Genomic DNA, 13599 nt, shown 5'->3' on the forward strand with positions numbered 1-13599 from the left:
TGTACATTACAATAGTCCTTCAACTGAGGTAATGTAGGTTAAATGATTTGTTGTTGAAATTATGATTATTCATAAACATTCCAACTACATTAGCTATTGAAGCTATGAGAGCAGCTGCCACTAGAACCAGTATAGAAAATAAAAGAGGTTTATTAGATATTAGTTGGGAGGTCATTTCATTCATCCAGTTTGTACTTTGTTACTAATAATCACCTCCTGTCCTGATCCAGTTATCACCTGTTCTAGATGAATTCTTGGTTTTCACAGCACCTCAGTCCAACTAATCTAGACTAGTGCAGGTGGCTGTCTCTTGACTTAATCCAAGAAGTCAGGTGGTTTAAAATGCAGGAAATTTGTTTTAATTGAAATATTTTTTACTGGGGGAGGACCCCCAGACCCCTCACCAACTATTCCAAAGTTTGCTTCCTCATTTTAAAATATAACCAGGCGTCCATTTATATGCATTTGACCCTAATAACCTTTTACCAAGTAACATCTGTGATGATGTCCTTGTACTAAGCAAGTATGATGTAGATGTTGAGCAGGAAGGTAGCTTTTATTATTTGCAAGCTATTTTATTCTGGTTACATTTATTTTTCCAATTACTTTCCCTGATACTGTTTCCTCAAAGTACCACAGTCCCACCTTGTGAAGTGTTTTAAGATAATGTTTGTTATGTTGTGGCACTACACAAATAAAAGTGAATTGAAAAGATGTTCCACTTTTGAAGAACATTGACTAATTGTCTAATTTTATTCAGAGTCTTCACAAACCAGAAGAAGAAAGTGGTCCGATGAAGAAATCAAGGCTGTGGAGAGCACACTGATGGAATACATCCGGTCAATGATGGTCCCAGGGAAAGCAGACTGTCTCAAGTGTATTCAAAACTCCCCTACAGCCCTTAAAGGGAGAACGTGGAAGGGAGTTAAATTTTATGTAAAAAACCGAATAGATGCTTTAAAGAGAGAGAAGAAAAGGTAAGCTTTACTGTTTGCTGTTGGGTGGAAGCGGACTAACAGGAAGATTTTTGTTTGGGCAGATGTTTCCCCCTTTTTTATTTTTTATTTTTTAAACATAAAACATTTGACAGACACTTCAGCCAAATTTAGTGAGTTCTTAACTGTGTGTATAAACAGTGTTTCAGTCACTGTTTTTTTTTTTTTTTCATATTTGATTCATGAACATCCGTAAACGTGGAAACGAAATGCTTGAAATGCTTTTATTGTGAAGGAAAGCAGCGCAGACTCTCTGCTGATGTATTCACTGTGGGAGTAGCAGGAGGAGAGTGGGCAGACGGTCCAGAGTTGTAGATGTTTTTGGAAGTAGGTTATGTTTGGCATGTCTGAATTTGTTGCAAGAATGTTTTATGTGAAAAGGTTGTATGAGAGGTTGTATTAGAAGTTTTGAAAGGCAGCCCTATAAATAAACCTTTGTGTTTAAACATTTTTATTGAGAGTGGAGTCCAATGTGCCCACATCACTAATGAATGTACAAGTGTTATTGGTCAATACACCTGAAAATGCAATATAAAATTAATTAAGAAAAGTAAAAATATAATACAGGCACAATTTTCTCTTTCAAATAAAGGTCTTTATTGATTCTAAAATATTAACCTACATTTATCACCTTATACAGGCTTTAAATGTATGTAAATAAATCTTCTTCAGGAAAATTTCTAACAGTGACCCCTGGTGGTAGTTTGTGATGAGACACAAAAGAAGCGTCCCCACCAGTATAGAAAAACCGGACAAAAATTGTTGACAAATATTTTAACTTTACTTGATTTTTAGGATCCATAAACCCTCCAAAAAATTGAAAGATTGCTTGTGACTAATAATTATGCCTTTATATCACTTTTAAAGTCGGGTCCCCACCTTTCACATCCTAGTCAGGCCTATTTTTGAGTCCCCGCGGTGTAGCAAAAACATGTATGTGTGTGTGTGTGTGTGTGTGTGTGTGTGTGTGTGTGTGTGTGTGTGTGTGTGTGTGTGTGTGTCAGGTTTCCTGGTGTACGTGTCGGTGGTGTTGGTGCTGTGTGCCGTGCTCGTGTTGTACTTCTCTCCTCGGTTCGGTCGCTCCAACATCCTCGTGTACATCGGCATCTGCTCGCTGCTCGGAGCCTTCACCGTCTCCTCGGTGAAGGGCCTCGCCATCGCCATCAACACCGGTGACAGACACTCAACACATTGATTTACACTCATTCACTGACGGAAGCTGAGGATCTTGTTACAAACACAAACAAAAGACAAAGAAAATAAAAATGGAGGCTGAAACAAAAGCACACAATGAGTCTCTTGCAGCAACAGTTTAGTATTTTTATCTTGAACTCTCTTTTTAAACACTGTAGGTTCATCATTAACAGAGACAGTTTTTCATTTCAGGCACTGAATATATAAAGTGTTAGCCTCATTAAAACTCCATGTTTTCTTCTTCTGTGTTTTATTTGAAGTGTTGATCCATCAGAAGATATAAAAACCATCTCAGTGTAGTTTTACATCTCCTCTCTCAGGCTTCTCTCTGGAGCTCTAGTAACAACAGGTCTGTGAGCCAATCAGAAGAGAGGAGGCTCTGAGTCTCTCTTCTGATTGGCTGACTGTTTTCTGAGTGATCCAATAAAAATAAAGCAGATTTCAGGTAAAAACACTCAGAGAAACCAAATCCTGCAAGGTTTGGGTGGTGGGTCCAGGTGGGCGGGGCTTAGTGACTGCTTTGTTGTGACATCACAAAGTTACAGAAGAAGAGTTTGACAGTGTCTGTGTTTCTGTGTTTAGTCTCTTATGATATCTCGGTGCTTGCTAGTCCTCTCACCTGGATCCTGCTTTTCACTCTCATCGTTTCCATAGTAACACAGGTAAGCTGTGATGTCATGGATCATGCAGAAGTGTTTTTGTGATGTTCAGATTTTTCCCGCTGCCGTAAAAGAGAAGTCTCCCTCACCTGTGCGTGCGTCTTCCTGCAGGTGAACTACCTGAACAAGTCTCTGGACACCTTCAACACCCTGCTGGTCTACCCCATCTACTACGTCCTCTTCACCTCCGTCGTCCTGTCCACCTCCATCATCCTCTTCCAGGAGTGGAGGGGCATGTCGGCCGTGGATGTGGTCACGACGCTGGGAGCCTTTGTGGTCATCGTGGTGGGCGTGGCCATGCTCCACCTCTTCAAAGAGCTGCAGGTAGAGGCCCCGCCCTTCCTCATTAATCCGAGTGCATCACTGTTTTTTAGACATGTGATGTGAGATTACATAATTTTTTTTTTTTAATGCAGATGACGATGAAGCAGCTGACCAATCAGCTGTCTCAGCCGGTGGAGAGGGAGGGGCTTGCGGAGGAAGTGTCAGCCAATGGAAGAGGAGAAGAGGTACAGAGGAGTAAAAAAGAGGATAAATACGGACTGATGGACAACATGGTGATCGAGAGTCTTCCTCCTATGAGAGAGGAAGGACCGAGAGTCTTCATCATCAGCTGAGACAGGAAGCAGAGACGCAGGTTTGTGTTTCCTGTCTGGACGTTGTAGTTCGGACTGCTCAGTTTGTAGTCCTCACTCTGACTGATACTGTAAAAATCCTAGTGCACTTTTTATTTAAAGGCCCAGGCCTGTAGTTAGAAGACGTTTCAGTTCACTGTAGATTATTGATCCACGAGCTTTCACACAAAACACTTTTCATTCACCTGAACACACTGTGCAGCTCCTGGACACAAATCCCCCATTTACACTCAGTGACTCCAGAGTGGACAATTCAACAGATTCAACCAGGTGTTCAAACCAGAAGTAACGACAGAGACACAAAATAATTTAACAGAGACTGAAAACAACAACAGAGACTGAAAACTACAAAGAGACTAAAAACAACCACAGAGACTAAAAACAACCACAAAGACTGAAAACAATCACAAAGAGACTGAAAACTACAAAGAGACTAAAAACAACCACAGAGACTGAAAACAACCACAAAGAGACTGAAAACTACAAAGAGACTAAAAACAACCACAGAGACTAAAAACAACCACAAAGAGACTGAAAACTACAAAGAGACTGAAAACAACCACAAAGAGACACAAAACAACTACAAAGAGACTGTAGTTGTTTTCAAAGAGACTAAAAACTACTAAAAAGAGACTGAAAACAACCACAAAGAGACACAAGTGTAAATGGGGCCACTGTCCGTTATCATCTGGAACAACACACCTTCAGATTGACGTATTTACTGTCGTTTACATCAGGACGTCATGACACGTCTCGGTGTCATTTCACCCGCTTCATTAAAAAGTTGTGTATTTTATTTATTCAGCATTTAAAGAACGAGGCTGGTGTTGGACAGTATTGTTTTGTTGTCATCACTTCCCATGTGCAGATCCAAACCAACAATGTGTTAGTCCGTCTCTCAGTACTTTCCCCGCTCGTCTGAATCTCAGCTCACATTGGTTCCTACTTCTTCTGAGGTCTAGAGAAACCACCTGAAACCCGGATCTGAATCAGCTGTAAATAAATAATAACCTGCAGCACATGTGTCTCAGATGGGACACTCGTGTAACTTGAGAGCGTTTTACTGAAGCTGATGACGATAAGGGTCGTTGCCAAAAGTCAAGTCGCATTTCTTATTTACATTTTAGAAGCAGCCGGATCAGCTGTTAGCGGCTCGTGTTCGCGCCGCAAACACTGATGTTCACACACTGTCACTGGGTGAGTTTGAGACTGAGAGAAACTTCTCCAGTTCTGCAGCTATAAAAGCTATTTTTTCTTTCTGATTTCTAAGCAGGTTTTTTGGACGTTTTATTCACAATGGAAATCAGAGATAATTACAAACTTAGGAAGTTAAAGTCACTCTGAATCCAACAACATGTGTTTCATGTGTGTGTTCAGATTTCTCCCAAGGAGAAGGAGGATTTTTGATTTTGCTTTTAAATGACCTTCAGAGCTGTGAGAGACTTTGTGCTTCTCTTGGTTTTATTTGATTCAGTGTTCTTTTAAATATTATACTTCTACAACAGGCGTCAGCTTCAGTAACTGTTAGAGACATTTTTGTTCTGACATTTTACAGAAAATAAAAGATTAATCAAGAAAATAATCGGCAGATAAATCGATAACGATCATGATAGTTCGTCACAGCTGTAGTTTAACAGCTTTTAATGCTGATAGTGAACTGTTGTGAACAAGATGAAAGTGAAAGCTAACTGTCAACGAAACTAAAAATGCTCATCAAGACACGTCATGAAACCCAAAGATCTTTAATTAAATATGATGTTTAGACACAGAAAAGCAGAAAATATTCTTTCACTCTGAAACCAAACCTGGACCCTTGAGAGGATTTGAGGGTTTTTGTCCTGCATCTGGTAAATTGATTGGTTCCTTTCATTGTTGGTTTTGATCTGTTCAGTGTTGACAGTAATAAAAATATCGAATATCACCAGACTCCTGCTTTAAAAAACGAGGTTTTAACAGAAACAAAATCACACTCGAACACAACAATTCATGTTTCCAAAGCACTTTATTCACTTTGTTAATGATCCTGTCAGGAGCTGCACCGACTCAGAACAAAACTTCTTTAACTTCCTCTTGAACAACCTCTACCCTCTGCTCTGCTGCTGCTCTCTGTGGTGCCAGGAAATCAGAGCGGAGTGAGACATCTCTGTTTCTGTTCCTCTGATTTTAATCCTTCGAGTTTAGACTGTGTGAACGTTTTCCTCTCCGCTGAAGCCGGAGTCCATGAAGCAGCCGGACGACACACACTCTCTGTCCATCACTCAGTGTTTAACTTTCAACTTTAACTTTATTAATCCTGCAGCAACGGACAACACAGAACACACACACAGGCTAGAACACAATAACTACACAATAAAGTTCATGTGTTTATTCGTCTATAACGTGGGTCAGATTCACTGAACCACTAAATCTGTGCTGCAAAGATTTCTTTATGGTTTTAAGGTTCAGAACAATTGGTGATAAGTGATTAGAAATTATTTACATGAAATCAACAAGAAAAGATTAGTTGCTTCCACTAAATTCAAAATCCTGGCATCATGTTTTCCCTTTAGAGAATTTACACTGAGTGATCAGTACTGAGCTGTGTGTGTGTGTGTGTGTGTGTGTGTGTGTGTGTGTGTGTGTGTTGTAGTAATCAGAAACACAACATGTCAAAACTTCTTTTTAAAGCAACAGTCCAGGTGACTAAAGTTCAGCATAAAGACATCTCTTCTGTGAAGCTACAGCCAGTTAGCTTAGCTTAGCATAAAGACTGGAAACAGGTGGAAACAGCTAGCCTGGCTCTGTGAAACGTTGAGGTCTAAAGATCAGTGATCCAAGAAAAACACCTTTTTTTTTTTTGTTTGTTTTTAAACTTTGTTTTTGTTTAGCAGATTAAACAAACGAGGCTGATCAATATGTTTGATTAACAGTATCAGTAACTCAGTAACTCTGCTTTTGTCTGTTTCCTTAAACACAATCAAACTTTTATTTTGTTTGTTTTCAGTCCGTCTTTATATTTGTAATGCCGTCAGATCATTTCAATAAAGTTCAGTAGATTTTACTGTTTATTCTGTTTTTATTCTTTTCCTCTAGAATCATGTGTCGGCACTTTGAGTGTCTGTCAGTTGTTTAGCTTTTCGTTTGATCTTCAGTTTTTAAATCATGAGAGATGACATCACCAGAGGCCAAAGGGAAAAAGAGCGTTCTCAGGTGTCATAAATACATATACATTAGTCACATGACCAATTACCTTCGTCTTAATTTTGTCATTATTCAAGGTTTTAACATTTTTTCATAAGGAGCTGTAATCCACCTCCGTAGATCGTTACACACTGTTCTGGTTCTGCTGCGTCTCCTGTGGGAAACTGTCACAGAGGAGAGAGAGTCGTCAGTCAGCCGCCTCAGAGGACTCGTTACCAGCTGAGTCATCAGGAGACAGACAGACGGACAGTGAGTCCCTTTGTCTCCTCATGTCCCGTCTTCCTTTCACTTTCACTCCGACTCTACAGAGAAACTTGAATCGTAAATAAACGACACGAAGCAGCTGATCAAAGATGAAGTCTTCAGATACCAGAGTAAAAAAAATACTCCATTACAAGTAAAACTCCTGCAGGCGACATGTTATTTAAATAAACGTGTCAGTAAAAACAGAAAAACGCTTAAAAAAGCTTAAATATCAAAGTAAAAGTATGAAATGCAGTAAAATGTGGCTGATTCTAACTGACATTATCAGATTATTATTTATCATAATATAATTCTATTAAAAAAATATTAGCACAAGTGCTTTATTGAGCACTAATCAAACCTTTTCATCAGCCGATTAAAAGACAAGTTGCACCATGTGACCAATGATTTACCCTGATTACTTCCTGGTTGCGTTCTTTCTGCACGCCGTCTGGACGCACGTGTAACTGTCACCACGTCAGAACCTGATTAAACATCAGAGCCAATTAAAACACAGTCCTCCTGATGTCTCCAATCGGTAACCGCGGTGATGTCAGTCGTTTCAACAAACGCCTGCTCCTCTCCTCTGATTGGCTGATTGGCTGCAGGTGCTGAGAACAAGGCAGGTTGTTTATTTCCCTGAAGAAGTCGCTGTAATGTTTGACAGGTGAACTGACCAAAGTTCTGAGTTCTTCTTTCTACCAGGTAAGACTGTCTTTGTGCATTCTGGGTAAAATATGTGTTAATAATAACACTAACATGAGAGGGTATGAATTAAACTAATTTAGACATAATTCATTTTATTATTTAAACCTGTTTTTCCTGCTGTGACGTCGTTCGACATCATTTCCTGAATATTATTAAAACCCACGGCAGGGATCAGTGTGCAGGTAAAGGTTCTGGTCGACAGACAATATGTGGAATTATAATATAAATATTGTAATTTGTTATAAAGTCTTATTTTGGAAAGCCCAGTCCCCTCAGGTGATGTTCACCAGATGACCAGCAGGTGTCACTGTGACACACCACATCAGTGAGAGCACAGCTGAGGAGTGTGTGTGTGTGTGTGTGTGTGTGTGTGTGTGTGTGTGTGTGTGTGTGTGTGTGTGTGTGTGTGAGGGAGGGGAGGTGGGCTCCTTCCATACATTATCATTACTCACACTTCATGTATGAACACACACACACACACACACACACACACACACACACACACACACACAGCTCCATAAGACACACACTTCAGACACCTGAAGCTCGACACCTCCACCCCGTGCTCGTGTCGGCGGCGTGGCTCCGCCTCCTGCTGTGTGGTAATTGGTGCTTAGAAACTCAATAAAGGGGGAACGTGTTTTACCTGGATTCACCTCATCAGTGAAAACAGCGACCTGAAAAGCTGCGCGCGAGGAGTCCCAGCCTCCCCGGGGAGGTTGTTAACGGTCGTCTGCTCGACAGTAAATGTTGGAAATGTTCTCGTCGTCGCGTCCACGTGACGTCAGCTGCTCGTGAACTTCACTTCACTGATGATGATGATGATGATGATGATGATGATGCTCGTCTGATCGACGGCGTCTCGGAGCCTCAGAGCTCCAAAAATTAAATCATTAAAAACACATCAGTGGGTGACATGTTCTTTCATCACCATGAACACACTCGCTGTTGTTTGTTTTGACTCAGGCCCACACACACACACACACACACACACACACTCCTGCTGCCCCAGATACAGCACCAAACGTGGGTTAATCCGCCACTGAAAATAGTCCCCAAAAAGTCCTTCAGTTTGATAAAAACGGACAACAGTGATCAGCTGGGTTGTACGGAAGCTGAGAAAGGCCATACTCACCAATATTTTATTGAATGAGATAATTATCAGGAGAAAATGATTTTTTGTGATCTCGAGATAACGGGATAATTATCTCGTTAACCAATTTTCTTGAGCTTTGTTACCTTGAGATAACGGGATAAAAAATATTTGTGAGTATGGCCTTTCTCAGCTTCCGTACTTTTATGAAATGAGCCTCATTTAAAAACGAAATATTTATTACAGAAAGAAAAATGTAGAATAACCTTAAACAATCCTTTTATGGAACAGTGTTTTTTTTTTTTTTACTCTTTACAGAAAATGTTAAATCTGGGAAAAAAACGTTATGAAATCCTGATCTGTTTCATATTGAAGGAGCAAAGTCTATTTCATCTCCTCACACTTGATCTCCATCGTCATCGGCCTACTTCTGTGTCAGAGTTAACAGCCCAGGGTTAAAGGAGACACATCTAAAGGAATCTGATTAATGTAAGGTGGATTTTCAATTAAAAATACCACAGCACACTCCCCCCGGAGAAACTCCTCACCCCCCACCCCACCCCCCAAACGTCCTTCCATGAATGGCTCTGTGCGTCGCAGCCGGGCGTTTAAGGAGGCTTATAGACAAATTACACCCTCTCAATCCAGGATCTCCGTCAGTCTCAAATAGCCTCCGTCGCAGTCTTCCTACCGGGGAAATAACAGCCGTGCTCACATCACAACAGCCCCTGCCTCCCTGTGGTTTTTAAATGGGCGGATATGCAGCTATAAACGGAGCCACACCGGCCTCCTCCTATCTGCTCGTTCTCCTGGTGTGAGATCGTGAGAGACACAGAGACGCTGTTGTCTGGTGATGTGACGGGAGGTTTGTTTTAACTCCTGATCAGATGCTGAAGTCCAGGAAATGTTTTTCTGTTCAGATTCAGTCCTGAGCCTCGACTCTCAGTTTCACTATCTGCAGAACAGAAATCATGAAGAAAAAAACCTGCAGAAATGTCCCCTACTCTAGTTGTTTCCATGATTCACTTTTATTCATCCAGATCTTGAGATTTCCCTACCCTATCTTACCCTACCTTCATCGCCATGGTTACTATAATAACGGCCACGGCTTGGTTAGGTTTAGGAAAAGATGGTGATTTGAGTTAAAATAAGTACTTCCTCAACATTAGACGATCCTTGTTGTCATGGTTACAATATAAACTGCTACTTCAACAGGGGAATCGAACACAACGCTCTCCTGTGTCACATTCATCCGTCCACCACCTCCTCCTGACGTGGACTCATCATTACTACGACCACTAGATGTCGCCTAGCAACAAAACCTACCTACGGGTCATAACAACCTGCTGCTCAGACGACCTGTGGACAGTCTCCAACCAATAGTTGTTGATCTGTTTCAGGTTTTATCTCAGTTTAAACCTTTTCATTTCCTCGTTGAGCTGCTACTTAATTATCCTGCTGGCGGCTTTTATTAGCTCTGTGGTTAAACTTCAAAATCCTTTATGGTCGGAACAGTGTCGACTTCATCTAACATCACATTGAGATCACATTGAAGACAAACATTTACAACAACCGTGAGCATTTTAATATACTGTACATACGAGCTTTGTTTTGTAAATGTGAACCAGGTTCTTCTGCACCAGAAATCATCACCACAAAACACACGACATCAATGCTCAACAGACACACACATAACAAGACATACATGTTTATATTCACGTCAACACTCATCTATGTCCAACATTCAGAAGCAACAGGACGACGACGTTCTGCTTTGAGTTGAGGGATTAGAAACATAACGATGAAGCTGTGGAAGCAGACGGACGATTTATGGAGGAATTATGGAAGAACATCTGTTAAACTGTCAGATAAGAAGAAAAGTGCAGAGACGTCAGTGAAGCTGTCAGAGCGCCGCAGGATGGACACAGAATGAGCTCTTTGTGTTTGCGTCTGCGAGGCAGCCGGTTCAACCTCTCAGAGGGGATTATGGGGGTTTTTAAAATGACCATCAAACGTGGACGCAAGATGAGCAAACCCAGAAAGAGGAGCCAAGCTGATTGGCTGTCAGGGAATTAACGAAAGCCAATCAAAGTGTGCAAAATGTAATTATGGCTTTTGGTTTACAGTGACTTTTCACGGCGGAGAGTCCTTATCAGCAGCAGCAGATAAAGCTGTGATTATTATTATCATCGTGTGCTGAGTGACTGTAATTATTGGGCGGCGGAGATGAGCTGTGTGATGGTGATCATCTGGCTGCAGAGGAAACCTGCATCACACTCCTCACCGTACATTTCAGAAGAAATTACATGAAATTTACAAAGTGAAGTTAGTTTTTACAGCCTAAAGTTAAAAGATAAATCGTCATTACCAAATTTCATGAACAGGCCAAAACTAACAACATGCTGAGGCGACGTTACTTTGATTCAGACTGAAAACAGTTCTGTGTTAATGAGTTTAGAGGTCTGCAAGACAAGGAAGTACGATCCAGGAAGTACAGTTTGAGCAACAGATTAATGTGTTTAAAGGCTAATCAGTTCATAACAGGACAGTGGTATTATTTTATCTTTTGTCAAGACGAATATCGTTTTATCTGAATATTTGCTTTTGTTGCATCGCAGCGTTTCAGGACAACTTTACATTAGCACTATTGTGCGGCACACCAGTCTCGTCCAACATCTAAGAATCCTCCTGTGTTTATTTTGGTGACGAAATGTCGTGCTGACGAGTTCATTCATTTCAGTTTGTTGATTATTTACAATGATGTTTTTTATGCCTTTCTATACCATGACATTTTTATGACTTTTTATGACTTTTTATAACTTTTTATGCCTTACTATACTGTGACATTTTTATGACTTTTAATGCCTTATTTATATTATACTATGACGTTATTATACCTTACAATACTATGACATTTTTATGACTTTTTATGAATTTTGATACCTTACTATACTATGACATTTTTATGACATTTTATGCCTTATTATACTATGAGCTTATTATACTTTACAATACTATGTCGTTTTTATGACATTTTATGCCTTATTATACTGTGACATTTTTATGATTTTTATGAATTTTTATGCCTTACTGTCTTATGAGATTTTTATGACTTTTTATGACATTTTATGAATTTTTATGCCTTACTATACTATGATTTTTATGATTTTTTATGCCTTACTATAATATGTCGTTTTTATGTCTTACTATACTATGAGGTTTTTGTGACTTTTTCTGCCTTGCTATACTATGTTGTTTTTATGACTTTTTATGCCTTACTATACTATGTCGTTTTTATGCCTTACTATAATATATAATTTTTATGTCTTACTATACTATGAGGTTTTTGTGACTTTTTCTGCCTTACTATACTATGTCGTTTTTATGCCTTGCTATACTATGTCGTTTTTATGACTTACTATACAATGTCGTTTTTATGACTTTTTATGCCTTAATATACTGTCGTTTTTATGCCTTACTATACTATGTTGTTTTTATGACTTTATATGCCTTACTATACTATGTCGTTTTTATGACTTACTATACTGTCGTTTTTATGACTTTTTATGCCTTACTATACTATGTCGTTTTTATGCCTTGCTATACTATGTCGTTTTTATGACTTACTATACTATGTCGTTTTTATGTCTTTTTATGCCTTACTATACTATGTCGTTTTTATGACTTTTTATGCCTTACCATAATATGACGTTTTTATGTCTTACTATGCTATGAGGTTTTTATGACTTTTTCTGCCTTGCTATACTATGTCGTTTTTATGACTTTTTATGCCTTACTATACTATGTCGTTTTTATGCCTTACCATAATATGAGGTTTTTATGTCTTACTATGCTATGAGGTTTTTATGACTTTTTCTGCCTTGCTATACTATGTCGTTTTTATGCCTTACTATACTATGATTTTTATGATTTTTTATGCCTTATTATGATATGTCGTTTTTATGCCTTGCTATACTATGTCGTTTTTATGACTTACTATACTATGTCGTTTTTATGACTTTTTATGCCTTACTATAACATGTCGTTTTTATGTCTTACTATACTATGTCGTTTTTATGACTTTTTATGCCTTACTATACTATGTCGTTTTTATGACTTTTTATGCCTTACTATACTATGTCGTTTTTATGCCTTACCATAATATGTCGTTTTTATGTCTTACTATACATTGAGGTTTTTGTGACTTTTTCTGCCTTGCTATACTATGTTGTTTTTATGACTTTTTATGCCTTACTATACTATGTCGTTTTTATGCCTTACTATAATATGACGTTTTTATGTCTTACTATCCTATGAGGTTTTTATGACTTTTTCTGCCTTGCTATACTATGTCGTTTTTATGACTTTTTATGCGTTACTATAATATGACATTTTTATGTCTTACTATACTATGTCGTTTTTATGACTTTTTATGCCTTACTATAATATGTCGTTTTTATGTCGTTTTTATGCCCTACCATAATATGACGTTTTTATGTCTTACTATGCTATGAGGTTTTTATGACTTTTTCTGCCTTGCTATACTATGTCGTTTTTATGACTTTTTATGCGTTACTATAATATGACATTTTTATGTCTTACTATGCTATGAGGTTTTTATGACATTTTATGCCTTATTATACTATGAGCTTATTATACTTTACAATACTATGTCGTTTTTATGACTTTTTATGCCTCACTATAATATGACATTTTTATGTCTTACTATACTATGAGGTTTTTATGACTTTTTCTGCCTTGCTATACTATGTTGTTTTTATGCCTTACTATACTATGTTGTTTTTATGACTTTATATGCCTTACTATACTATGTCGTTTTTATGACTTTTTATGCCTTACTATAACATGTCGTTTTTATGTCTTACTATACT

At 38.7% G+C, this 13599-nt stretch overlaps 1 protein-coding gene across 1 annotated transcript; it reads left to right on the forward strand.

Annotated features, from left to right (window-relative positions):
• Window positions 1–1657: 1657 nt before the first annotated feature.
• Window positions 1658–6523, forward strand: LOC111661753 (magnesium transporter NIPA4-like). The gene is made up of 4 exons (XM_023415413.2): window positions 1658–2167; window positions 2772–2851; window positions 2960–3172; window positions 3265–6523. The coding sequence occupies exons 1-4, from the start codon at window positions 1927–1929 to the stop codon at window positions 3463–3465; spliced, it is 735 nt and encodes a 244-aa protein (XP_023271181.2). The 5' UTR covers window positions 1658–1926; the 3' UTR covers window positions 3466–6523.
• Window positions 6524–13599: the final 7076 nt, after the last annotated feature.

The sequence above is a fragment of the Seriola lalandi genome, unplaced genomic scaffold, assembly GCF_002814215.2.
Source record: "Seriola lalandi dorsalis isolate HSWRI2012SDOR001 ecotype SW California unplaced genomic scaffold, Sedor1 jcf7180002054552, whole genome shotgun sequence".
NCBI classification, from domain to species: Eukaryota; Metazoa; Chordata; class Actinopteri; order Carangiformes; family Carangidae; genus Seriola; species Seriola lalandi.

Coding starts and splice junctions, on each gene's coding strand:
- LOC111661753 (XM_023415413.2), top strand. CDS start 1,927: ATGTATGTGTGTGTGTGTGTGTGTGTGTGTGTGTGTGTGTGTGTGTGT. Junction 2,852..2,959: donor TCGTTTCCATAGTAACACAG/GTAAGCTGTGAT, acceptor GTCTTCCTGCAG/GTGAACTACCTGAACAAGTC. Junction 3,173..3,264: donor ACCTCTTCAAAGAGCTGCAG/GTAGAGGCCCCG, acceptor TTTTTAATGCAG/ATGACGATGAAGCAGCTGAC.